This window comes from Zootermopsis nevadensis, unplaced genomic scaffold (genome assembly GCF_977971745.1).
Source record: "Zootermopsis nevadensis isolate Lab colony 2312 unplaced genomic scaffold, Znev_1.0 Znev_ptg000003l, whole genome shotgun sequence".
In the NCBI taxonomy this organism is placed as follows: domain Eukaryota; kingdom Metazoa; phylum Arthropoda; class Insecta; order Blattodea; family Termopsidae; genus Zootermopsis; species Zootermopsis nevadensis.
The window spans coordinates 15,925,049-15,952,085 of record NW_028259135.1 but is presented as its reverse complement, the minus strand read 5'-3'; the positions used below and the strand labels follow the sequence as shown (position 1 = coordinate 15,952,085).

The 27,037-nt window shown below is 37.1% G+C and overlaps 2 protein-coding genes and 1 long non-coding RNA gene across 7 annotated transcripts in view; 2 read left to right on the top strand and 1 right to left on the bottom strand.

Annotated features, from left to right (window-relative positions):
* Window positions 1-12,227, top strand: part of alpha-Catr (alpha-catenin related) — a 19,428-nt gene extending 7,201 nt beyond the window's left edge. For all 3 annotated transcript variants that reach the window (XM_022060037.2, XM_022060038.2, XM_022060040.2), the window contains exons 3-13: window positions 128-288; window positions 746-955; window positions 1,571-1,744; window positions 2,327-2,581; window positions 2,868-3,116; window positions 3,341-3,500; window positions 3,985-4,109; window positions 5,059-5,109; window positions 5,388-5,675; window positions 6,220-6,426; window positions 6,865-12,227. In XM_022060037.2, coding sequence (XP_021915729.1) covers window positions 128-288; window positions 746-955; window positions 1,571-1,744; window positions 2,327-2,581; window positions 2,868-3,116; window positions 3,341-3,500; window positions 3,985-4,109; window positions 5,059-5,109; window positions 5,388-5,675; window positions 6,220-6,426; window positions 6,865-7,005 — 2,021 coding nt within the window. In that variant the 3' untranslated portion in view covers window positions 7,006-12,227. The remainder of the gene's footprint in view (window positions 1-127; window positions 289-745; window positions 956-1,570; window positions 1,745-2,326; window positions 2,582-2,867; window positions 3,117-3,340; window positions 3,501-3,984; window positions 4,110-5,058; window positions 5,110-5,387; window positions 5,676-6,219; window positions 6,427-6,864) is intronic.
* Window positions 11,149-27,037, bottom strand: LOC110827896 (BOS complex subunit NOMO1). Of its 3 annotated transcripts, none has more exons than XM_022060034.2 (16): window positions 26,826-27,037; window positions 26,062-26,161; window positions 24,381-24,509; window positions 23,303-23,635; window positions 22,852-23,103; window positions 22,457-22,625; window positions 21,463-21,754; window positions 20,939-21,144; window positions 20,164-20,342; window positions 19,429-19,724; window positions 18,106-18,447; window positions 16,873-16,996; window positions 16,178-16,371; window positions 15,901-16,069; window positions 15,535-15,618; window positions 11,149-14,459 (listed from the first exon to the last, which is right to left on the bottom strand). In XM_022060034.2, exons 1-16 carry the CDS (start codon window positions 26,963-26,965, stop codon window positions 13,824-13,826), a joined length of 3,645 nt encoding a protein of 1,214 aa, XP_021915726.2. In that variant the 5' UTR covers window positions 26,966-27,037; the 3' UTR covers window positions 11,149-13,823. The 3 variants fall into 3 exon arrangements, with proteins under 3 accessions (XP_021915726.2, XP_021915727.2, XP_021915728.2); XM_022060035.2 differs by having other exon boundaries at window positions 26,943-27,037; XM_022060036.2 differs by having other exon boundaries at window positions 26,840-26,975.
* Window positions 18,347-20,145, top strand: LOC147875006 (uncharacterized). Its single transcript, XR_015533615.1, has 2 exons — window positions 18,347-18,487; window positions 19,493-20,145. It is a non-coding gene; the product is annotated as an uncharacterized LOC147875006 (long non-coding RNA).

Sequence of the window (27,037 nt, the reverse complement as noted above, 5' to 3'; positions counted from 1 at the left end):
TGTTAATTCCTTGATGTTTGGAAGCTTGCTGATGGCACATTTACAGTGTTCTTCAGGTCGGTGTAATTTTGGCAGAAGCCGTTGCTTTAAGTGTTCTCAACCTTGGATTTTGTTGCTGTGTTGGCAGGTACTGCTATTGAGAAGCTGTGCGAGGCTGCTCTGGAGGATTCTCTGACAGACCGAGGAGCCGTGGTTCGAGCTGCACGATGTCTGCTTGGTTCTGTCACAAGAGTCTTGTTGCTGGCAGATATCGTCGTCGTAAAGCAGCTGCTTCTTGCCAAGGACAAGGTGAAAAAAGTCAATTGAAGTTTATTAGGAAAGTTCTTGTGAAGGGCAGGGTGAGGATTCCATTGCGCTGAAGTTTTTCGGGGGCACGCATAAGAATCAAGATCGTTTTGAACCGAATGGACTAAATGTGGTATTTTAATATGTCATCAGTGTCCATGAGTAACCATTAGTACATTCAGCTGGTCAAATTTCTTCGTTTCTTTTATGGAACTCGGGGGTTTATTACCATGGTCACAAGAGCCTTCAGTGTTTTTTGATGTGGACTGATGTAAAATTCTGTAGTGTACAATAATGCTTTGACTACAGGTTTAAGAGATCACTATATTAACGATACCACACACTAAAAGTGCGGTTTCTAATTTTGGGGGAAGAGCGGACACTCGGAAACCAAGTATTAAGGAAAGTATTCGGACTGAACAGTTCTTATGACTTAGAAATCACATGTTTTCTGGAGCAGGTGGCTCGTAGCTTGGGTCGGCTGGAGAGCGTCACAAACTTCACAGAGTTTGTGAAAGCGTTCAGCCAGTTTGGAGCCGAGATGGTGGAGCTTGCTCACCTGACGGGGGATCGTCAAAATGACCTCAAGGATGAGAGGAGAAGGGCGCAGATGGCAGCGGCAAGACAAGTGCTCGAACGTTCAACCATGATGCTTCTTACGTCCTCAAAGGTGAGGTCTGCGCTTTGAAATCCAGAGATTTATTCTTTGTGGAAACTGTTGTATTGTAAAATTTTGTCACTTCTGGAAAACACTGAAATGCATCAATTGAAGACTTTGTTTCATAGATTTAGTGTTCATCATGGGGTTTATGTTCCTCAGCAGATATTTTTAGTAGTGAATCTGGTGAAATATTTTATTATTAAAAAGTTAAATAATATTGTAAAGTATATAAAAAAGCAATTTAAAATTATTTGCTGTGTTGAGGGCAGGCACTGACAATGGGCTTAAATGAAAGAGAAATTTTAATGGAAGAGGTGGCTAAATTTTATTTAGCAGAAAGAAAATTGTTGGCAATAGCACCAAGTTTTTCAGAGCAGCAGATGTGACTGAGACTTTTGAGCAAGAAATCTTGTAGTGTGGAAACGGTTAAATATCTTGGCTAACTAATGGCAAACTGTTCAGTAGAACTTGATGATCGCTGTTTACTTCAAGATATAAATTAAGTTTCCTGCTTACAAATTCATATATTCATTGAATCTAAAACTTTTTGTATAGAAGTTATTGAGGTAAGTACTTTATTCTATGAACTTATGTTGTAATGATTATTTGGACTTATATTTCTAGACTTGTTTACGGCATCCTGATTGCCCATCTGCTCGGGAGAACCGTGACACAGTATTCTGTCAGATGAGACGTGCAATGGATCTGATACATTATGTTGTTAAAGATGGAGTGCTGGACTCAGCCGCTCAACTGGGTGATGCCATATCTCCCATGGATCAGCATGGTGCTAATGAGGTACGGTACTTCATACATATGTCATGTGTCGTATTTTGCAAGATGTGAACAGTAAAAGTGCATTGAAAGTCTCAGATGGTGGTCCTGCTTATACAAACTACAGGAACTTTATTTTTGACATAAAACAAGATTTGCTTCTACATTTATAAAATGTCTACTTCAGAGATTAATTTTGTCAGTTCACATTAAAAAGTTGAGATATTATGCAGATGAAGATTTCTGTCTTCTGGGTTGTTGCGCTGTGTAGTCTGGTCGATGTTTACCAACGTTTCAGAGGTCATCCGGGCGATTCATCGCCCTGATGACGGAGGCAGTATGACCTCTGAAATGTCGACCATACTACACAGCGCAACAACCCAGAAGACAGAAATCTTTGTACTCACCGCTGTGAAAACCTCAAATCTTACATTATGCAGATGGTTTGTAGGGAATGACTCTCGAGATGAACAGAGTGTGTGTTTTAGTCATGTACTATAGATAGATTGAAAGAACAAAATTTTCAGTTTTAAGACAGATCTAGGTAGATAGGAAGGTGGAATCTGCAGATTATTCAAGATGAGAAATGGTGGCATGTCTGAACAGGATGACTGGGAGGTGAGTCGAACCGTATCTGGAGCACTGAAGCAGTTGGAGGATCTTGTGGAAATGACTAGACTCACTCTCCTGGGACCTGACTCAAAGGAACGACTAACTCAGGCATTGGACACGATAGTGGAGCGGACACAAGACTTCACCGATTCGGCCTACACGAGTCATGAGCACCGTGAGAACATTCTACTTCTTTGTGACCGTGCTAAGCTTGAACTGAATAAACTTCTGCGTGTGGGAGTCAGTTTGGTAAGTATTTGGTCATGAAACTTTCAGAAACCAGTTACAATTAACATTGTTACAAAAGTGGAACTGGCCATTTCTATCCCCATTGAAAGTTTAGAAGCCTGTGACAGCAGCATGTGACATATGTATCATCATCTAAATTATGGACATGGTTACAAAGTTTATGTTTAAGTTTAATGACTATAAATACGAGTGTCTCCACTCATTCATTCTTTACATTTATCCTTCCATTCAATGCTATATAATTTTTGTGGTTGAGAAAGTGTCATCAAATAAACAATTCATGCAGGAACAAACAGAGGGCAGTTCGCCAACCCATGAGATGGAGGAGGCAGTTGTTGCACTTCTACAGTCAACAAGGGACCTCAGGCACCAGCTGCAGGCTACTACAATGGCACAAGCTGCAGACCTGACCTCTGTTGTGAATGTTGGGCGTGACATGGTGAATGTCATTCGAAACGTAGCGTTAGCATCTGACACTGACCGTTTGATGGAATGTGCTGACAAGTTCCATGAATACATAGAACACATATTAGAGGTAAGTTACGTGGGAAAGGAACCTAAGTTTGTAATGACTTTATATTTGGAGAAGGGAGGGTTGTTTATCAGATTTGTATCTGTAGCCGCAGTAACAGAAGATGAACTTTGGCTTAGGGTCTTATGTCTTCCCTTTTGATCATATGGGGGTTATCCAGAGATGAAGAGGCCGTTAAAATAAAATATTTAAGTACTAGCATTGTCTTTTGGCACGTTCTGTTTTAGGTGTGCAAACTGTTGCGACATACGGCTTCCACGGACATGCTCCAAGTATCGGCAAAATATGCGGAAATCAACCTCAGGATTTATGGTCCACAGGTTGTGACTGCAGCACATACGCTTTCTATTCACCCTACCTCAAAAATTGCCAAGGAAAATGTGGAAGGTAATGGAAATTTCATATTGGCTTGGCCTATCTGATGTGTGGCTCACATGAAACCAAGTACTGATTCTGATTAAGTGTGAAATTATTTGCTATTACCAAGAATCTTTAGATGAGCCAGGTGCGTGGCTCAGTTCCTCACATATAAGATGAAAATTGCTTAATTAAAAATTAATTTAATGCTTTTAAGGTATTTTAACCTGTTCTTTGTTGTAATTCAACATAATATGTACCTGCAGTGTTTAATGGCAAAAAGTAACTTACGCCCATTGTATGTCATGAACTTACTAGGTAAAAAAGATAGAAATTTTAATGTGACAGATAAAAGGATTTGAAAAAGTAAGTGTATTTTGTGTTCAGTTGAAAACATGTCAGCATCCTATTTTCTTTGATTTATGATGATGCTTGACCTGTGTCGGGAATGGGTGTAGGAGGGAGGTAGGGATTTAAGAGCATGAATACCCTTTCCCCAGTGTTCTGTTGGCAGTTTTCGCCGATATGTGGGACGCACTGATGTCTGATGTGACGGCTGTCACCAAAGATGTGGTTGATCTTTGCAATCGATCGATGGATGACAACAAGCAAGTGTACATGTCCCTTCCTAGGCCAGGGGTAAGTCTTCTCTTGCCTGTTGCAATAAAATTTATTGTTTTGTGTAATGTAAATGTATATTGTGGTCATATGAACTGTGACGCCATGTTGCTTCATACATGGTGTCACAATCTACATTTTCAACACTGAACACCTCTGATCTTACATTGTATGTACATGTTCAATTACCATAACATCGAAGATAGGGATGTGTATATAAAACATTAATTTTGCCATTCTTTTGTATGGTTTTGAAATTTACTTTGGGGTGGGGGGGGGAGTTGCAAATTTCTAGAAACAAAGTGTCTTAAAAAAATGAAGTGATTTTTATTTTAATTTTTCATAACAAGGAATTGTGTGATTTATACAAGTTGCCTAATATTGTTAGGATATTGAAATCTAGGAGGCTTTTCGATAGGATTGGGGAGGTAAGGAATACATTCAAAATTTTGATGGGAAAAGTGCTTGAAAAGCAACCACTTGGAAGACAAAGAATGTGAATACTGATCTTAGGGAAACAGGTTGTAACCATGGAAAGTTAATGGAACTGGCTCAAGGTTGTGTACAATGCTGTGTTTTGGTATTGGCAGTGTTAATTCTCAAGGTTTGGCTATCAGAGAGTTAGTTGATAGTAGTGCAGTTCCTATATTTAACACTCAGTCTCAAAAATAAATTTACACCAATTCTGAACTCACCTTTGTCTTTCTACATATATTAACATTTTTCTTTCCTCTTTTTAATATTAATCAGCCAGACTTCACCTATCAGTTTAAAGATTTATTGGCATGCTAGTGCATGGCTTATGTTCAGAATGCATTGTTTCAAGTTGTCTGCATAAATTTACACAAGACAGAAGTTCTTACCCTCATCACTTGTTGCAGAGGGTCTGTAAGAGCATGCTGTTTTTGGTAGTGTACAATTATGATATTATTATGTGGCTATATGGTTTAAATTGTATTATCTGTTACAGAAACATGGGACAACCAGTAAACCCTTGAAGCCTGCACGATTAGATTCTGAGGTAATAATTAAACACGAGAATTATTGTAATTCTGGCTAATTATTATTTGCAAAATTAAGTGATTGTGGATAATTATTATTTTCTTATCTGTTTTCCATCTGCCCACCTCAATTCCCCTTTTTAATTTTAATTATCATCACATATACAGATGAAGTTGTCATGCGAGTCCTATTATTTTCCCTTTTTTATGATAAGATTTTACTGTATGGGCCTCTATGTGATGAAAATCTCCATGACAGTGTGTTGGACACTAACGTGAAATTACTTCGTGTTAACAGGAACAAGCTAAAATTGCTAAAGCTGGCCTTGAAATGAAGCTGATTACATCAGAGATGGATGCAGAGACAGACAAGTGGCAGGAGAGTGGTGCGGGCGGTACTGCTGTGGAGGAGAACAATGACATTGTGAAAAGAGCCAAAAACATGAGCAGTATGGCCTTCTCCATGTACCAGTTCACAAGGGGGGAAGGTGCTCTGAAGACAACGCAGGACCTTTTCACTCAGGCAGAGTACTTTGCGGAGGAGGCAAACAGGCTGTACAAAGTGGTGCGCCAATTCTCATACCAGGTATGGCAACTCTTTCATTTACAGAGAGATCCATTTATGTGTTACTGCTTGAGGTCCATTATTTATGATATAAATTGTATAAAACAGACCACTTGGGACACCCAGACCATAATTATGTGGGTAATATTAAGATAAACCCTAGAAAAATAGAGTGTAAAGATATAGACTGGATTAGAATGGTTCCAGATGTGGCTTTTATGCACATGGTAATGTATTGTGGGTTTCATAAAAACAATATCTTGAGCAGTTGTATGTCTATAAACTGCTCAAGAAAGATCAGTTCAATCAGTCCTGATAGCAAACCTGTCTTACGTGAAAAGGTCAGTTGTAAGTCAGTCCTGGTAATAAACCTGACTTATGTGTAAAGCACAAAGCCACAACACAGTTAATACAACTTTGTGTAGGAGGTGTAGCTTTATGGTAATTTAAACCCTGTGAGTTTTTGCGCCTTCTGAATTTAAAAGTAGGTTTATGACACCATTTCATTGATGTATGGCATTTCTCTGTTGATATATCTGAAAGTTTGGTTGATGTTCATGTTCAGGTTCCTGGAGGCATACATAAAAAGGAGTTACTGGAGAACCTGGACCGTGTTCCTACTTACGTGCAACAGCTGCAGTTCACAGTGAAGAACCCCACGGTCGGTAAAGCTGCCACCTTCACCAAGGTGGACAGTGTAATTCAGGAGACTAAGGGCCTTATGGATGTCATTTCCAAAGTGGTGACAACATGTTTCACATGTGCCACCAAAGTAAGTGACAGTATCTTAAAATTGGCCATAATCACACAACACAATGGCATTAATATATTGAACTGTTGGTACCATGTCCTTCCAATACCTGCTGCATTTAGTTTATATTTGGGGTCTGGCAGTGGTTTTTTTTTGAAGGTCAAAATGTTCCTATATATAGTAAGTGTGTCAAACATTGGTTCAAAGGAAATCCAGCTTTCTTTAATGGAATAATATGAACTTTCTTGTGTTTTTAATTAAATGTATGTCAAATTGAAATATGTTTGTAATGAAAGTTGAGGTACATGTTTTTTATGATGCACTGTTTTGAAAAACTTGATAAAATATTGAGAACAGGCTTATTGAACAGGTAATTATAATTATCTTCACTGTGTTTTATTTTAAGATCTGTTTCATTATTATTCTTGGATCTAAAACTATTTCATATTGCTCCTGCAGTATAACCTTGACTTCCGCGGACTGTCATCTCGCAGTGGGGTCTCTGGTTCCCCGTTTAGAGAGGAGGATGGAAGTGGAGTAGGACCTGGTGGCGAGGGTGGAAAGCTGGGCAGCGGGTCAGGAACCGACCCATCCATCTGACAGTTTGGGATGGCCCGGCGGGCCAAGGGAGATGCACGGCGCACGCGAGTCTCATTCTTGCTCTTCTAAATGAGCAAGATCCATCTTGGGTTCCGTCAACTCAAGAAGAGTCACCCTTCAGTAGGGGTATTTGATGGCTGCATACACCAGCTTTGTTTCAGGGTCCTGTTGGAAGGTGAGATGCTGGATTTCAGGGTTCAGGCATGAGTAGTCTGTGGGTTTGGTTGGTATTGCAGTTCTCTGCTGCCATCATTGTCATCATCATCACTGCCGTCACCACCCTCACCCTAATAATCATCATCATCTGTTGCTGCTGCAACAGCCCAACTCAAGTCTAGGACTCCTTTGTCAGGGAGTTTGTAAAACTTTATTGAGAAAATGCTACTAGACTTTAGGTAATGGATCAGATCATTAAAGGAAAACGCAAGAAAAGCAAACAAATGTCCATTCCTGAAGCAGGACTGGAGCCTGTAATTTGAGCGGTCATGTGGCCCAAAGCAGTGCATGCTATAGACCATGCATGTAATGAAATTGTATATCGATTTTTCAGTCATATAAGCTTCTAAATAGTTTACACTTTCAAATTTGTTTCTTTCAGCAGTATGGATTACTTTATTCCTATGTCCACTTTATTGAAACTTAAAATGCATAACTGACTACTATACCTTTAGAATTTATATACCTTCTGTGTGGATTAAAATGTATTATGCTGTAATTTTCTTGTACTGACAAAATTATATCTGGATTCAGATTATCTGAGGTTTTCTCATAGTCAGTAATTAGTAGGTTTTGGTTTTATTTGCATTTCGGATATTTTTTGGAGTGTAAATGCTGCATTTGTTCACTCTCTTCCTTTCCTGAACTTCAATTTTTAGATTCTGTGTATGGAATTTAGCTCCTTGGCAGTTGTTGTGGTGATTTCAAAATGTTTTAAGTAGGCTCAAGTTTTGATATGTCCAGTGCCTCCCATGGCATCTTATTTTCAGATCATTGGTTTTGGTTGTAGGACTGTTAGTGAACTTCATTGTGGTACAGTAACCACTTGTTTGTGAAATATTTCAAATAAAACAATGTTGGTGTTTGCAGCCATTTTGTGCAGTTGGAAGGGAGAGAGAAAAGTGCCTTGTAGTTCTCGACCGTAAGAACTGCTGAACTAGAATCAGCGACATGAATTCTGTGACAGATTTCCAGCTTTCATAATGCTTTTCCTCTCTCTTTTTAACTGTTGGAGATGGCACCTTCCTGTCTTTCTCAGGATGTGATTATAGAAACCTCAAACCAACTTCTGTGAAGGTGTGTGTCTTCCAAGATGCTACACAAAGGATTGTTTGATGTAAGAAGTTGACTGCAAATGGTCGGTAAAACATTAATCTGTTTTATGTTGAGAATGTTTTGGTCAGATTAGCTGAAGCTCTTTCTGGCCAGTTGTATGTCACAAAGTGTGAAGCAAGAATTGCTGGATACAGTTAAGACATGCAGACTGATACTGGGAAATTTATTAGTTGTTTTCTCAGTTAAATTTGTTGTTGCATTGAGAAAAGTTGGCTCTTTGTATTCACTGCATTAGACAGAGTTGATCTTGAATGGTGGCCAAGTACAATGTGATTTTTATCACAAAAGGAGTGCAGTGTTGATATACAAGCCATATCCATTCTGATTTCTATTTTCTCTTTGTACTGGGCATTTTGTATTGAAGGAACAGACACTACTACACATTCCTATGCAAAGGGAGAGAAACTGGGACCCCTCAAACAGATTAAAGTCTGTTTATTGTGATGTATACATGTTGCCACTTTTTCAAAATTGTCCTTTTACTGTCATTGCACACTTTTAAACTTAAATAACATTGGAAATACATATACATACTTTAAGTGACACGTGAGAACACTGTTAATAAAGTTACCGTTTGTTACTTATATCTTCTAAATGGTTGGAAACAGCAAAAATATGTGAATAAGCTAGTAGCATAAAAAAATGTGAAGTTTGAAAAGGAATGAAACCATGGTATGTTGCTAAATTGTTTCCTGCAACATCTGGAACCCTTTACAATGACGGCAAAGTTGAGTAATGCATAGAATATTTTAGTAAGAAAATACAAGGAAGAAGTCAGTTAGGAGACCATACATAGATTTAGGATAAAATAAAAATTGCTATTACAGAAATATGGTTTGATGGTGTGGACTTGATTCAGCTGATTCTGGTAGCATCCAGTAGTACAAAATGTCACAGCTAAATGGTTAGCACTTCTGCTAATATTCAAGAGACTGCAGTTTCAAAAAATCCCACAAAACAGCTGTTATTGAGCTTTTTATGGAATTCTCACATTTTGCAAGTAAATACTGAGAGACTCGTGATAATTAACTAATTCATACCGGTTCGTGATTCCCATCATTATTTCATCATATTTGTATGCAGTGGCAAACTAAATGCAAGCATAGCCTCATTATAAATTTGGTGATATTGACAATATACAGGTGCTTCATGCATGTTCATGCATTTTTCCTCTTAAATAAAATTTCAGTCATTGTTTAAAAATCTTTAAATTTCCACTTGAAAAACTTGTAATTCTTCTAAAATATGTCTGCTATTGTGTTTATCTACACAAGTAATGAAAAATCATATTGTTCTTGTAAATGTAATGTGTGTCATTATTTCTGCTCTTGTAACTATAATAACTTTCACAGAGTATGTGGTAACACATGATTTACATTTGGAAGGTCCTAGAGTCAAATCATGGGGTCGTCTGTCCTGAGTATGGTTATACTTACGTAGATCTCTCTCTCCAAACTAATGTTGACAACATTCCATGTCATCTACCACAAAATCGTTCCTCATTCATCGTTCATGTTCACCATGTATGTCATTGTGTCCGTAAGGCTCACAGCAAATATGTTAAATGTAAAACTATCAAAACAGAAGTTCTGAAATGCTATTCATTTTCCATTTCTCCCATTGCAAATATAAGGACTGTGTGAGTTATGAGCTGCAAGTTCTGTTCCATGAAATAAAATTGGACATATGCTGTAAATGTTTTTAATGGTAACCGAGGATACCGTGACAATGTGACAGCCCAGGCTACTATTTTTACTCTTGGTGTTTGATTAAACATTTACAGTAACTTTTTTAATATTTGTGACTGAAAAGTACTTGAGTCTAAGGTTTAAAGCCTTCCTGAACACATTAAAATGTTCAAAGCTGCCTCAATTTTAGGTTGTTAACAAGAACTGCAATGTTTGTTCCTTATTTATGAAACACCCTATACAGGATGCTTGTGAAGCCATGTTGCTATGTCAATAATATCTGTGTTCTTAGCAGGCAGGTTTGTTGATTGTATGTAGTAACTGAAGAGGAATGAGTCTTTGTTAGTTGGCTCACTAATTGCTCATATACTGAGATAAAAAAACTCTACATGGGGAGAAAGTTGAGTGGACTAAAGGATGCTGGTATTTCAGTAAATAATATATTGTCTGTTGCCTTAACTGCAGAGAGAACTACAAATATCGAGGGCTGTTGTTTTCATTCATGAACTGTGACTGAATTTTCTGACATCGTGGGTATGTCTTTGTAATTAATGCCTGTTTACCAATACATTCACCATTATTCACATGTCTGGAAATTCTACTTCTGTACCAAGCACTTTACTACCTGGGATGGTTTTTATGCCATAAAATGTAAATTAACCTCTTTAAGTCTAAGAAAGAGGAGGCATTACAACACATCTTTTATTTGTTTGTTCTACATAAAATCTCCTGCAATGACATAACCACTTTTATCATTTGAGTAGCTATTTCATGAACGCTGACTCAGATCAGTGGCTCTTTTCATTCATTATAACCTCTGAGAATGTCACTGCATTGGACACCAAGCTAAATAGAGAACTGGCTGTGCGTTGATAACGGGCATGGCCATATACTATAATATTATTGGTACCTTACGTGTTAACACAAAAGAAGTATTACAGAAATCATTAACAGACTTTTAACATGCAGACTTTGTTTCATTTGCTATACAGAAGCTTCTTAATCTCAAAACAGTGTCTGACAACATGTTTTTAGTCAAAATTTAGTTTGAGATGTTTCAGAGGTTAGAGGTGTAACTAGGACAGGGCGAGTGGAACAACTGTCTTGGGCGCAGATGATAAAAATGAGTGCATTACTGCAACACTTTATTTTTTCCATTTTTACACCCATACTTTTTCTTACAACCAGTCAATCAGAACCATCTCACAAAATTAATTTTTCTTATTTTGTTTAAACTCTTTCTGCTGCATGTTTTTCCCATAAGCTAATGTTGCACACTTTGTAAGTAATTTTAACAGTAAATAGTCAAGATCTATTTTAAATCTGATCTCATTATTATAGATCAGATTGGGCTACAGACAAGTGGTTTGAACTCTGGGATTTTATACTTCAGTGTTCCTTCAGTTCACAGCAACAATAATAACAATTAACTGTTTTCTTCTCAGAGCAGCATGTGTTCTATAATATGGTTGTTATGATGTGATGGTGACTAAGTTGTGATTACTGTAGGTGGCTGGGGTTTCACAAGCATAAACATTGTAACATAACATACTGTGAAATGCAGTACAGTGCAAGTGTTGCCAAACACTTGACATCGTTATCATCGATATCACATTGTTTTCCTCATGTAAAACTACCCAGTACAATACATTGTTTGAACAAGTTCCTAGGTAGAAACTGGGAACTAAGACATACTCGCAAAGTACCACAATAGACTTAAAAAATGTGTTTTATTATTAAAATCGATGGCTTCCCAGATACATAGCATTGTATAATTATTAAGAAAAAGAATGACATCCCAATTTACAATGTATTATTATTGTGATTATTATTATTACTATTATTGTTCTTGATGATTGTAAGTTTACCATGATTACCATTTGTTACCAAAGTGCTTCCCAAGAAGTAACATTCCACCATATATATCTTTATGGGAATGAAAAGTATAGAGTTAGTATTTATTATTGCACTTGTATGTGTGTGTGTATGCGTGTGCGCATGTTTTTTTTATATATATACTAAGCATTGGACACAGAACATTTAATTTTGCATATCAGGGGTCCAATGCGGAAAATGTCATTTCATTCTCACTGTCTTGTTGTCATAATCATATCACCACCTTAGTTATCAGAATCATCAGTGATCAGAATATACTTGTATTGTGTTTGTGAATTGGTAAAATATTTACTGTGACATTTTAAATAGTGTTGTTTATTTACCATTTTACCTGCTGGGTTGTGAGGGAAGATTGATAGTGTTTGGTGAGAAAACTTTGACCCAAGAATGACATGGCAGGGAAATAGACAAAATTATGAGAAACTTCATGATGATGTACTTTTTACTTAAAAGCCATTAAATCAAGGAGGATAAATTGGGTGGAACATGTAGCATGCATGGGAGAGGAAAGACACATGTTCAGAATTCTGGTAGAATAGAAGGAAGACTACTTGGAAGCCTAGGCTTAGGTGGGAAGATGTATTGAAATGAATCTTAAAGGAAGAGGTGAAGTTGTGAACTGGACTGAATCAGAATAAGGTCCTATAATGAACTTTTGTGATTACAGTGACCAGCCCCTGGGGAATCTCTAGTTCAGCTGAACATCAACTGCTCAAATCGTTATAGTATGGAGTTTTCAAATGTCTCCCAGAAGGTTCAAGATTATGTTCAGCTATGTGCACATGTTGCAGTGGCAAATGCAGCTGCAGACTGTGTACAGCTTTGGCTTTTGGGGATGAGCCAAGTTGAATGTTGAAAGTTATCCGTTTTGGCAAACATGGCAGTTGCCATCTTCAGGGTGAATATGTATGCTCAGGCATTGTGGCAGTCTTGTATAGAACAGGCAGACACCAGAGAAGATGATGTACATTACAGATAGTCTACCCAAGGCATGAAGCAGGTAAGGTAAATTCCACCATTTTCAATAAGCCTGCACGCAAGGTGAAGCTGGAAGTCTTGTTATTTTGGGACCACACACGAGGAAAAAGCTTTTCCATGTATAGTTAATTCCCATAACTTATTACCTTTTATATCCAGTGTTACACAGTTCAACCCTAAAATTGGAGATGAACATGTTGCTAAATGTTCCTGTCCTACCTTCAGTGGATTTCTAAGACATCAAAAAGTTTTAATAAGCATATTTTAACATAGTCTGAAGTGACATTAAAATATGCTAACAATTGTTAATGGAATAAATAATTTTTAAAACTGAAGTGTAGATGGGATGACATAAACTACTGACATTTCAGCCCAGGAACATTTGCGTATTTTACTTGCATGGTAATTTAATAATAAAATAATCCAAGTTTGTGAAAGAGAATATCAGCACCTTCCAACAGTGACTTGCATTTCATGTTAAGGTATCCAATGTAAATTGTCACCTTGGTTTGTAATTTCACTTATAATTTTTTTCATTCATCCTTGTCAGGCAGATGGAGGCTAGAAAGATCAAAATACTGTAACAGGAAGTATGTAGAAAAAACATATAATTCTTTAAATTTCTCTACATTCATACAAATAATGTATGTTATACAATACGACAGCTAATTTACATTACCATTGAAGTAATGACTGACTATGAAGTAAGTATGATGTTAATTGACACACTATTACCAACTCAAAATCAATGTTTGACATTGGTGTATTCTGTAATCATTACTAACACTGTAATGAATATAAAAGGAAAGAAAAATTTGGAGTGATACATGCACAATGGATATGACTGGCTGTGCCTCTTGAGTGCTTTTATTTTACATCAATCAGTCCCATTCTTTAGACACTAATAAATTCAAAGGCTACTCTTTAAGTTTTCCTGGGTTTCAGTTTTCGTTTTGTTACATTTATAACTGGTTCAACCATAACTGCATCCGCAGCACTGTGATCGGAAGTTGGATTAGTCACTCTACTGCTGTTGACACCTGTTGTTAATGAATTGCTCAGAGACTGTGCAATCCAATTAAGAAAGGGCAATACTTTTTGCTGATTTAAATAAACGACAAGTCCAATTATCATCAATGGAAGTGCGAGATATGAAGAATGTCCTAATTCTTGCTCCAGAATCTTTAGTTCTGGTTTGAACAAGAGTTTAACCAGTCTAAACGAAACATTAGCTTTGAAATGAACAGCATGAGTTTTATATGAGTGAGTTGATTGTGGTAGAGTGGACTCAAGCTGAATGAAATATCCTTGTCCATCTGCAGGAAGTGAAGGGAAGACGAGCACTGCGATGTTGGTGTCTATGGTAGATGGTGATTTTTTGCTTGGGGAGTTCAGTTTTATGGTGTGAACTGGAGAATCGGGTGCGTCCTCTCGGCAAAGTTTTGTACGAAGTGTCCGTAAATGTTCTGCATTTGTTGCCTGTACTTGTACCGTTAAATCCATTTGATGTAATGGATGGAATACAATGAGCCTCAGGCCTGTTACATCACCATCAGCTGCCTACAAGAAGAAGAAAACCGTGTTTCATAATTAGTTTTATAGTCTGTATAGTTTAAAACTGTGTAGTAAAGATTTTAGCAAAGCATTTTATAATGAAAACATGCAGTAACTTATGCATAATCATTTTATAGATCTAATAATGACTTGAGTACAGTTGAAACACGCAGTCTACAGAAATGGACATTTCACATTAGTATAAGGATGTCCAAAAGTAATGGTGCTTAAAAACACAAAAAGTTTATACTGGCTAGTTAATATGTTTTAAGTAAACTTTACTGTGCTGGTTATTTGCAGCTGTAAACAAATTAAAACAAAATTATAATTTAAACTGACTTGATCAACATTTTTACAGCATCCTCCAGACCACTTGGATGACAGATTAGTTTGTGATAACACTGGAAGTCCATAACTGGACACAAGACTCCTTAACTCAAGTCTCTTGCTGAACAGAAGTGGTGAACTACTGCAGCTCAAGAGGAACCAGTTAAAACTTGTGAGTGGACTGCAAACAGGTCACTGTCACTAAAGGATACCGGGACTGGGTAAAGAATGAACTTGCAGTAGGTGCCTAGACTAACGAGAAAGCCATGCATGTATTGCGTTACTGTGACTTTGTGTGGGACTTAAGTACTCTTACTCTGGAGTCCATCAGTTAAACCCCCAGAAACTTTCATAAGGTCCCAATCAGTAATTTATTCAAGGTGCTGGATTTCTTATGGGATAAATGATGGTGATACACCATAAGTATTGGTTGCACTACAAGGAAGGGTGTTCAAAGGACAGGGTGGTATGGACATGTGTTATGCATGGATGACAACATGATTCCCTTTGGAGCTTCAAACAAGATGTTAAATAGCCACTGGAGCAACAAAGGGAGAGAAGACATATTTAGAAATATGGAGAAAGTTTGCTACAAAATAACCCACATGTGATAAATGGATGATATATGCCTAATTTCTTCCTTGATTTTGGTTTTCTCTGGAAATTTTTGAAGTAGAATATTGCTCTTACATCTGTTCTGTTAACAACAGTGTAGCCATGTATTTAGGTTATGTGTTCTACTTGAATTTCATACCTTCACAGGGATACCATCTGGTGTTGATCGTAGGATATTCCGGTTGATCTCTGAGCCATTCTTCACATGGACAACATAAATGCACTGAAATGTAAGACAAAAAGTATTATCTAGCATTAAAGATAATAATTTTACTTTAATGAAAATGTAACAGAATGGAAAATAAAAAACTTATTCCAGGGGGTCAAAATAGATGGAAAGAAATACAAATAAGAATAATAATAAAATAAAGAGTAGAACAAATTCAGAACATTGAATAATGTTGGTTCTGTTTCTGTACATATACAACAACCAAAATATTTTAGGCTAGCAAATGTGTCTTTTTGCATCATTCTATGTTGTCACCCACGTAACAAACATATTTACCTCCGGTTGCAGACCTCGGATACGGAACTGTCCATTTGGCTCAGTGCTGCTCTCTTGCTGGAAGTGGGAGCATTTGTCTTGTCCTACTGCCTCTACAACAACACCTTTTTCTGGCTCACCGTTCAGTGAAGTCACCACCCCATATGCACTATAAGCCACTCGATGTCCACTGAAACCCATTCAGCATTGCAACTATATTCTGATGGTGATATTAACAGTATATCTGTAGCATCAGCTCAGTAAGTTTTGCTTTAATTTTAATCCTCATAATACTTACTTTAATTGCACATTGACAGTAGCCCCTTCTTCCACTTCAATCATCTTAGAATGAGGCTCAAACCGATATTCCTTCAACATAGGTCGCAAGAAGTATTCACTTGGGCTTAAAGAATTGAATGTCATCTTACCATCTGCTCCTGTCTGACTGTTACGACGGAAACTTTCGCCACCAGACAGTGATAATAAAACGCCCTGTCAAGATAGTACATTTTCATTACATAATACAGTGTTTCCATATGTAATCCTTGAAATCAGGTACTAGTCCTTTGTAATGATTTTGGCCCAAGTAAAAAAACTGTTAGGAAAAGGATGTAGGAAACAATGGTGTCAAAGCAGAACCCCAATCATCTACAGAAACTGGTATCATTGAACACAATGAGCTTGATGTCCAACACTTATGCCATGAAAATCCAGTAATCAAAATTAAACATAATACTAGTTCTTTTGACCTTCAAATGGTTGATGTGAATATAACTTATCCAGAGTCAATAAAATAGATAAACGGACAATGAGACGAGACAGCGGTATGAACTCATAGCACAGTGAATGCCTTTTTGTTAATGGAGACATGCATTTATTGAACAAAACAAAGATGCTTTTCTGTAATGTCTTTTTATTTGAAGAAATCATGTGAGGACAACTATGTACGGGAAAGAACTTGTTCAAGTTCAGTGAAATATACAAGTAACTTACTTGCAGCGGTTGGCCATCAGCTTTATCTATAACTTCAACAATTACTTCAGCCAACTTTTGGGCATTGAAATTTCCATTTGTATCTGGTCCTGTTAGAACAAAGCCTTCCTTTTCTGCTTTTACCCTGAAAGCAATCACAAAGTATGAGTAATATAAAAGATAATTGATTATCTGGTTATGTAATTAAGATTCAGCATATATAGTCTGCGCTACTGAATAAGCATTGTTAAATAAACTATAAATAAAGAGTTTATATGGCATTAAGTGCGAGGAGCTTGATGAGATTTCAGGTTCTCTTGGTGACAAGCATGAAGGTGGCTGTCTTCTGATATTTTGTGCTGTGTAGTCTGACTAATAATGACACATGTAACAAGGGTGACTAATTCTGAGGTTACCTAACAGTAGTGCTGGGAGTATGAAATCATAGATGCTTAGCAAGGAAGGAAGTATTTTTTGTTACTTTCATGCCATTATGCTGGAATCTGCCTGAAGGAACTGAAAAACGTTGACAAACTTAGTCAGGAGAGTCAATAAATAGAATTAATATAAAGGAAAGGAGAGGGAATGTAGAAAAACTGACAACACAAAAGTAACACTGATGAGAAGAGAGAAAATATGCATTTCTTCATACTGTAAATATTTTTTTAGGAATACTGGTAATAAATTTAACACATTCATGCCCAGATAGCTTGGTGTCTGTCTGCCTACATAACTTTGTGCATTATGTATTATTTTATCCAATATAACATGATGCAAATATTGTTCAGATTTCCAGTGCAGTGTGTTGGGACAATAATGTCTCATGAAGCACATTCCTTTGTGCAGGAAACTCTCGTCTGCCCACCATACTGCTCACAAAGGCAAAACAAATTCTTTTTTAAATTTCCTTCCTTTGTTCCTGTTTAACATTTATTGAGCATGTGTGACCATCTTAGCCACTGTCCAGCTGCCCATATGTCAAAGCAGCATATGACTACACTGTTAACTTCAAAGTTAAATTCTGATTGGCAACCCCAAATTACAGGAGTTTAAATCCCCTACTCTCATTCAGGTTCTCTAGATGATGATGGCACAGGGAGGATGAGAGAAATCAACACTACTAGACATTTATTAAATGACAAGTCCACAATTTTAGAGCTAATCCAAACTGCTGTATTCAAAATGAAGAAAAGGCCAGTTTATATATGTGAATAATTCAAATAAGAATACCTTCCCTGTGAGCATGATTTCTACCTGTAATCCACCCCTCCTTGCAGAGGACCAATCTTAAACTTTCCATCTTCAGCAGTTTCAGTCACAACTACAACCTCATCACTGGATCCCTTAGTGACTGTGACCTTGATTCCAGCAGATGGTGGAATGACTTGACCTTCCACAAGCTGTCCCTTCTCTGCATACAACTCCACAGCTGTGCTGACACAATCATTTGCACCAACCAACAAGCCTCTTGGAGGATTGAACAGCAGTACTGCCGCTGTGGGCTCCAGTACCAAGCTCTCGCCCTCCATAACCATTAATTCAAAGTTATACATTAGCATCCCATCAGATTTTGGCACAGGAGTTAAAGGTCCCAGCCTATGGAAAGAAAGAAAATCTGTATCAACCAATGAAAAAGGTAAGAATATGATCACATCACCAGAATGTGGGACAAAACTGTAAAATGAAAGACAACGAAACACTCTTGCTTCATATTTGGCAAGTCCCGGATTCAAATCTCAGCCCAGAAACCAGCTATCCTGACTGGGTTTTTCGTGGTTTTCCTCAGTCCATCAAGGCAAATGCCAGGATAGTACCTGAAAATTAGTCAATGACTACTTCCTTCCACATCCTTTCATTCAACATATAGTCTGAGCTACTGAAAAAGTGTCATTAAATAAACTATAAATAATGATGAACCTACAAATTTGGTAATATTAAAATCTGTGAGAATGACAGTAACAATTCAAATTACATTCACAAAGAAATTACGGTTGAACTGAATTTGGAGAATCATTGCTATCTTCCTATATCACATCCAACAGTCTAAATATTAAAATACATAAAACTACAATTTCACCTGTTGTTTTGTATCAACATCAAACTATCTCTCACTCTAAGGGATGAGCATGAACTGAACAAACTGCTGAGGAGAATATCAAGACCTAACAGGAAGAGTAGCTGGAAGAAATTACATGATGAGCTATACAATTTGTATCTATCAAATATGATTGGGTTGATCAAATCAAGGAGGGTGAGATGGATGGGACATGTAACATGCATGGAGGAAATGATCTACTCCATTAAGGCATATGTAATTTGATGTGAAGGATTATAAAAACCTAGCAGTATTTTGCTGAATGCAGTTATGTATGGCAGCAATGCAAAACTATTAGGTAATGGGACTCTACGATAGTGCAGATTATGGACAGATAGAGTTCTATAATTGATAATTTTTTAATTACAATTGATTTTCTTGTGTAGAAAGATGTATATGAAGGAAAGTTGGAGTCAGGAGTTCTTATCTGAACATCTTCATCTCTAGATAACTTCAGAATTATGTGAATGCTGTACCCTAACCTTGCCTTTAATTTTTGATCTTCACTTGACAGCACATTAATAAATATATCCTTGACATTTTCAGTTGAGAGAACTCTCCCACCCATGGTATGTGCAACAGCCATGAGTTGAACAGAAGAATTTGCTGCAGCCATAGAGTTCCATCTTACAGATGTCTGTGGGTACCCGTGACAGCCAACTGGTGTGAATTCATAGGTTCCAGCTTGAGAAACACATGATTTCACAGTTCCTCTCTTCACTCTGAAGTTACGACCAGTTGTAGGTGAGTTATCAGAGGATAGTAATTTATACTGCACCTGAAAGAAGCCACAGTATTTTCCAGATATATTCCTTGATGACTTTGAGAAGTGCTCACTACTATTCAGTCCTAAAAATCTAAGATTAAAATACACAAAACTAATTTTGTGTGCTGTTTTATACTAGTGTAAAATATGGTTTCTCATCCAAAGGAAAGAGCATAGTTTGAAAGTGATCAAATCTTCTTCGGTGATAAGTCATACCAATTTACAGTATAAAACCAACATGTCAGAGACAGTCTCTGAGACTCTGCCTTCTGGTCTGGATTGATGTGCCTTTACCCAAAAAACAATATTTTATTCGAACTTCGTGTATGTAGGGACAATTAGTCATTTAGTTTTGTTTCTTATGTATTTCAGAAAATTATTGCCAAAATGGGAAAGAAATCATTCAATTATTTGTTTGGCTGCTTCTTAGATATATGCTAGTGTATTTTACCTCAGTCTCATGGCTTGATATGAAGGTGACAGTGTACCCGACTTGTTTGAACGGCAGGACGGTAGACTCTGCTGTACTAACAGACACAGTGTGACTAGATGATTCCCAACACCACTCATCCTTGTCTATAGACACCTTATACTTTCCTGGCAAGATTTCCTCAAATATATAGCTCCCATCTGAACACAAAACCAGTACCAACACATTAAGCAAGAGTTGTGATTTCCCATCAGTCCATGTTTACTCAACTTCTAACTGAACATTAGAGTTGAATGGTTAGTTTAAATTCCCTTCCTAATCCATGATCAGCGGCTTTCATTATTTATTTTTGATTTATGGTTTCTTTAACAACACTGTCATACGGTATTGAATGATAAGATGAACTGGAAAGAATATGGAAGGATGTGGACATAGTCTAATTTAAGGTACCATCTTAGCATGTAGGGACAGAGGAAAACTACTGATTGAAGTGAAATTTGCCTTATAACTTTGAGTGAAGTCTCCCAGTACCAAACTTCATCAAAAGCCATTGCATAGCTTCCAAGATAACGTGATAAGATGGAAGAATGGGATGACATCACCATCACGCATTCATTTAATATGATTCACACAAATCACACACAGCTGAACTGAAGCGGAATGGATCGCTTTTTAAAACTTTACATTTCAACAAACATCACATGACTGGATGATCAAAATTTCATCTGAATACCTCAAAAGGTGCTACATTAAAAATGTTTGGAGATTAGACTGTGAGGAAAATGGTATGATTTACCTTTTGAAACAACAACAGCCACTGGAGCATGGGCGTCATTGTTGTCACCTGAAACTGCCTGCAGGTGGACAGGAATCTGACCACAGTTACTGCCTCCAGCCAAACAGGATATCTGACCTGAAAGTGTTACTTTCAGCTGTGAAAATTCTATGCCAGTTAATATAGGACTATCCAGTACTTCTATCACATGTACTGCAGGGAAAAACCTATGAAAGAAGATAATATTGCATTATAACAACAGTACAATGTTGTGAATACCCAATTTCAGTTTCCTGACTCAAAGTACTTCCCCTGTTTATGGTTCAGTATTTATTGTCCCATAAAATTAGAAGCAAAGCATTATGGAATCCCAAATACTGTCTAAATATTGTAATGTTCTACTGTATGTCCTTTATATCATCCCAGCAGTTTTTTTTTTAATTCTGTGTGTGTGGGTATAATATTTGAAGTGTCCACAAAAGTTTATCTGCCAACGTATGTTTGGGAAACTCTGCCCTAATACATGTAAATTGTAAGGCACTCACTGCAAACCCATGGTCCTCTCCAGGCCTGTAACCTTCACTCTTCCCTCGTATTTACCAGGCCCCAAAAATACACAAAATTCACCAGTGTCTTGTTCTGCTTCAACAATTATTGGTTCACTAGTGCTTCCCTCCTTTGAGAGCACAACAAAGCTTGGTCGTTTTTCAGTACTTCCTGATTTCAGTTTATGAGGTGCCACATGGCCACATACTTTGAATGAAGTTGGAAAAATATCCATCAACTGTGGAGTGTTTGGTGATATCTTCACATTTATTTCAGGGAATTTCATATCACCTAGAAAAAAGGTAATATAACATCTCACACAATCTTTGAAAGCAGCAATAATAATTTCTTTTCAATTATTTCAACACACAGTTGGTCACAAAAAAGCTCTTTGCAGTAACTGTGACATAATAAAATAAATAAATAACAGTAAAATTTCATAAAAATAATACCTCTAAGCAATACTGTAACTTACACAGAATATCTTTATAATACCAATAAAATAAAGCAACAGACAGGCTGCAGACCATAGTTAAGGCTGGAAAACCAGAAGAGAAGACAATGCCACTTGGGGGGCTTTGGCCTAAATGAATGGATCGAAAAATGTGAGGTTATGGACCAATTTCAGGTGACTCAGGCTAGGTAATGGCAGTTATCAGCTTCTCAAAGATTTCATTCTGTGGAACTAAGTTGAGTAAATTTGTGGTATTAGAGACTAAAGTAATTTTCAAAGCTCAGTACTAGTCTGTAACTGGGTTTCACAACAAGTAATTCTTGACCAGCTGAATACCCATGAATTATACATTCACTCGCATTAAACATCCCAGACCAAATACTGTAGGTGTAGTGTAGAAGAGAATAAGAAACATCTTATTTGATGTGCACAGCCAAATGAATACTAACATTAATAAAGATGCAATTCCTGCAGAAATATCACCATCACTGCTTTAGAACATCTAGAATTTTGTCACAATCTGGTAACAAGTTACTCACGTGCTTGTACTTGCAGTATATATGAACCAGCTTGCAGGTTCTCTAAATGGTAGCTTCCATCTTCTTTGGTCACACTGCTTGTCTTTCCAACAAGCAACACAATGGCTCCCTCAATTCCCTTCCCTCCTGCCTGCAGCACCACTCGCCCACTTACACTGAAGCCCTCTACCTAAAGATAACAGAAGCTGTGTTTACCCATAAGCAGACATTTTACTCACTGTTGCAGGATGTTTAATTTATTTGATGCCATTTACAACTGAAATGATAAATCTGAACTTTTCCCAACATTTCAAAATAATTTCTAACTCAACAACAGAAGTTACTGTGAAATTATTCTGCTTACCAGATGAGTCAACCAATAGAAAAGGATTAAAAATAAAAACAGTTGAACTTACTTCAAACTCGGTAGCAATTTTAATACTCTCATGTTCTACTGTGAAGTCAATTTCAACAGGCTTGACATCAAATTTGATGCTGTGAGGTCCCTCATAATGTGGAACTAATTTATATGAGCCTGGTGGTATTGAAGGAAAAGTGAACTGCCCCTTTTCATTGGAGATAACATGACACAAGGGTGACGGTCCACTTGTCTTGAAGCCTTTAAGTGGACTCTTATCACAACCTTGGATGCCAGTCACTGGAGCAGACTGAAATATAATTCAAATTCTAATGAAATTTATAAAGCAGAGAAAAATATGTTCTAGTCCATAGGTGGCCCACATACAGTTCAATGAAAGCTTCAAATTGGGCCAAATGCAGCCTTTTAGAGGGTTTTTATGCAGAATACGGGATAAAAGTTTAGTTATTGTTCTAGGCAAAATTTAAGCAAACTAATGATTTACATACCCCTGTGGCTTGAAATAAGACAAAACTAACTCCTTTGATGGGTTCCTTATCACTGGTAACCAAACCAGAAACATCATAACCTACAACAACCAGACTGTTGGGAGGGATGTTGGCATTTTCCTTGCTAAGATGAATCACCACTGAATCCTTGCTGAGTTTCCATGTGGGGTGAGAAGCTTTGACCAAATATTTCCTTGGCAGTACGGGTGTGAAATGAAAGTCACCATTTTCTGATGTCAAGGTATCTTGTATTGGAAGTGATTCCTGATGATTATCAGAAAACAAGGTAACCTTCACCCCTTTTGGTCCATCCTGACTACCAGCACTGATAACCTGAAAATATTTCATTTCAAGGTAACTCAAAAAAATTGTTGTTATTTATAAAAACTCAAGCTATCAGTCAATGAACCAGTTAAACAACATTAAGTCTAGTGAAGCTTGAATGACTGGTCAGCTTCATTCATTGCTCTCTTGTTGTTAAGTACTTGAACAGTGAAAACTGGAAGATCTACATGTAATACATATACCAGTCACTCATAACATTAGTCCCTGAGACAGTCTCTGAAATGTCAGATTTCTACTATGCATCATTGTGGCTGATTATCATTGCATTTAGTTGACAAAGTTTATATTTTCATAGACTGTGGTGACTGCAACAATTCTATTTTAACTCATTACAATTACATGGACCAAATGACTGAATACTGTGTTGATGAACTGTCGATGTCTGTAACTAACTGTGCTTACTTTAAACATGAAGTTTATAAGATTGCTGCCTTCTGGGTTGTTGCACCGTGCAGTCTGGTAGATGTCCACCAACATTTCAGAGGTCATGCTGCCTTTGTCATTGCCCTGATGACGGAGGCAGCATGACTACTGAAACGTTGGCGGACACCTACCAGACTGCACGGTGCAACAACCCAGAAGGCAGCAAACTTCAGACTCACTGCTGTGAAAACCTCAAATCTTACACGAAGTTCATACATTTTTCTTGATTGCAATGATTGGTAATCTCAACCACACCAGCATACAGGACTATGTGTACTTAATGTGAAGATTTAGAACAAAATGTGCTTACTTTCCCTGTTATAGCAAAGCCCATAAACACAAAGTTGATATCTTTTCCTTGGCTGCATTGATCAGTGATTCCATCCACATTCAAAATTACTTCCTTTGGCTCAAAGCTCCATCCTGCAGGGGGCTCAATCTGGAAGAAAATTAGTTCTCTGAGCAACACTAACTGCATGAATCCCCCCTCCAAACACAAATGACAGGCAAATGCAGAAACACGTCTGTAGCCATTGGCAAAACTGAAGATAAAATCATCAAAGATGTCTATGGTTTCTGATTGCCTCATATACAATTTAGATTACACAGAACCAGTTTAAATCTGATTATGACTTTCAGTCTCTGTCATTTGTTATTACTGATATTATCAGCAGCAGTTTGTTTGGGAAGTTATAATCCCTTACAATTAATATTTACTTCATGTAACAGGGATCAGTGATAAAATGTTACATAACCATAATTAAATAAAACTGTCAGATTTAAGTGATAGAAATATATCCTGCATTTTTGTTTAACTATATGTTCTGTCATGCTCCTTTTATTCTACTTGCTTCTCATTTCCCATTCTATTCAAAATAAAAATGTTCCCCAACTCTTTTGGCATAACAAATGCAAGATTTAATTTTTAGTAGGTGATGAGAGAAAAGTTTGAGAACATATTTTTCAATGTAAATCTGATGCAGTATCACTGTTACATCATGCTCAGTGAGACATGACTTGCAAAGATATGATTCTTCAGAATAGACAAGAAATATGCAAGTTACAGGCAACTCCAGTAGTACCTAGTAGGTATATTGCATGTATCAAATTTTCATGGGTTGTCCCATTTCCTGAATGCAGGCGTTTTATAACTATGTCAAAGAAAGTGTCCAACACATTGGTGTTTCTGGCTTATATTCTTGGTTTGATTTCAAGAGTTTATTTTTAATTCTTGTTTGTATTTAGCTTCATTCTTCTTGTGTATTTCCACAATTTTTATTGTACAGTTTCTTACCAACTCCCCAGATAACATCTGATCATAGCAGCTTATATACTTTTAAATTACAGTTGTAAAATGTCTGTTAACAGGAATTGCATGTTTTTTGGTAGATATACCACATCCATTGTTGCCTTCGGTGGACTAGTGATTAACATGCTTGCTACTGGACCCGAGGTTCGCGGGTTCAAACCTGGCCAAGGTCGATAGATTTTTAAGGGTGAAAAAAATAGCACAACTTCCTTCGGAGGGGAAGTAAAGCCTGGCGTAGATTTACAGCATGTAAAAGAACCTTACAAGCATGAACAAGATGTTTTATAAGCAAAATTTAGTGACCATTTCTCATCCATGTCTCTCCTGATTCTCTACTAGATGGCTCTAGCAGACAAAATCAGGATTGAGTAGAAATTGTGCACAGGCAGTGGGCTGGTCACTCTCTACTCACAAATGCACACTTAAAGACTAAGAAACCTCCAAAAGGAGGTGGTGCACACCCACACTGGGTTGTAGAGCCATTGAAGAAGAAGAATACCACATCCACTGTGTATAATATTTAATACACAATTGTTTCTGTTAAGAAATAACTAGGTTCTGCCTACCAGCATAAGGATGGAAATGTCTTGTTATGTTGAGAATACAAGCAAAAGGATAAATTCTAGAAGTGCAGTAATACTGAGTGTAATAAATCTTTGTCAGATTGAATTACACATTTTACCTTCAAGACATACTCTCCTTTATCATACAGTGGTAGAAAATAATAGCCATTGTTTGGTGCACAATCAGTATGGTCCTTTAAGCTTCCTTGCTTGGTATACCTTAAAGTGAAAAATTAATTATACATGGGTAATTAAGTATAATACAGAGGAAGAGTTCACAATCATGTGTGGCCAGTTTGCACTTTGTTTCATAAATACTTGCTCTACTTTGGGCTTGAAGCAGCATGGAAAGTTGTAAGAACCTGATTAAACTTGTTTTATAAACAAACAATATAGTCACATGGCAGTTACAATTGTACTCCATCAAAAGAATTAACATTCAAACAATTATATAATATGATAAAATATCAAAATTACAAGAAACTGTGCACCACATCTCTTATCACCATTGTCCTCAACGGCTTAAGTACTTATGGATCTTGATTTTCAGAATTAACAACAAAAAGGTTCAGGGATGAGCCACGTCAAATGTTGAAAATTATCCAACGTTTCGGCACACACTGCAGTTGCCATCTTCAGGGCGACTATACCACAATATTTGACGCGGCCCTACCCGAAAAGCGGGACTTGTACACTGAACTCCAGCAGTTCACACCAAAGGAACAATTGATTTTTATTAGTTTCACAGTTCACATAAGTACTAATCACAACTGTTTATTATCCAAAACACCCCACTTCCTTTACCGGGCCAAGCAGCGTTTACGGTAGCATGCTTCATTTAAATTGCCTTATTAAATTGCATCAGTAAGTGGAATATACTTACAATTTTACTTCTACCTGAGAAAAATTAATATCTAAGTCACTTTTAACAAATCCTCCACAACCCAAAATGTCTTCTGCATTACAGACTGTAATAAAAGTTAAGCAAATGAACACTAACAAATTTTTCGGGGAATAATTCATTATTCTGCAAGCAGTACTCCTTCGCAATCCGTGCTCCTTCGGGCCAATATTGAAGCTTCACAGCTGTTTATA

Coding starts and splice junctions, on each gene's coding strand:
- LOC110827896 (XM_022060034.2), bottom strand. CDS start 26,965: ATGAATTATTCCCCGAAAAATTTGTTAGTGTTCATTTGCTTAACTTTT. Junction 24,510..26,061: donor AAGGAGAGTATGTCTTGAAG/GTAAAATGTGTA, acceptor ATTTTCTTCCAG/ATTGAGCCCCCTGCAGGATG. Junction 19,725..20,163: donor TATCAAGCCATGAGACTGAG/GTAAAATACACT, acceptor GGCTTCTTTCAG/GTGCAGTATAAATTACTATC.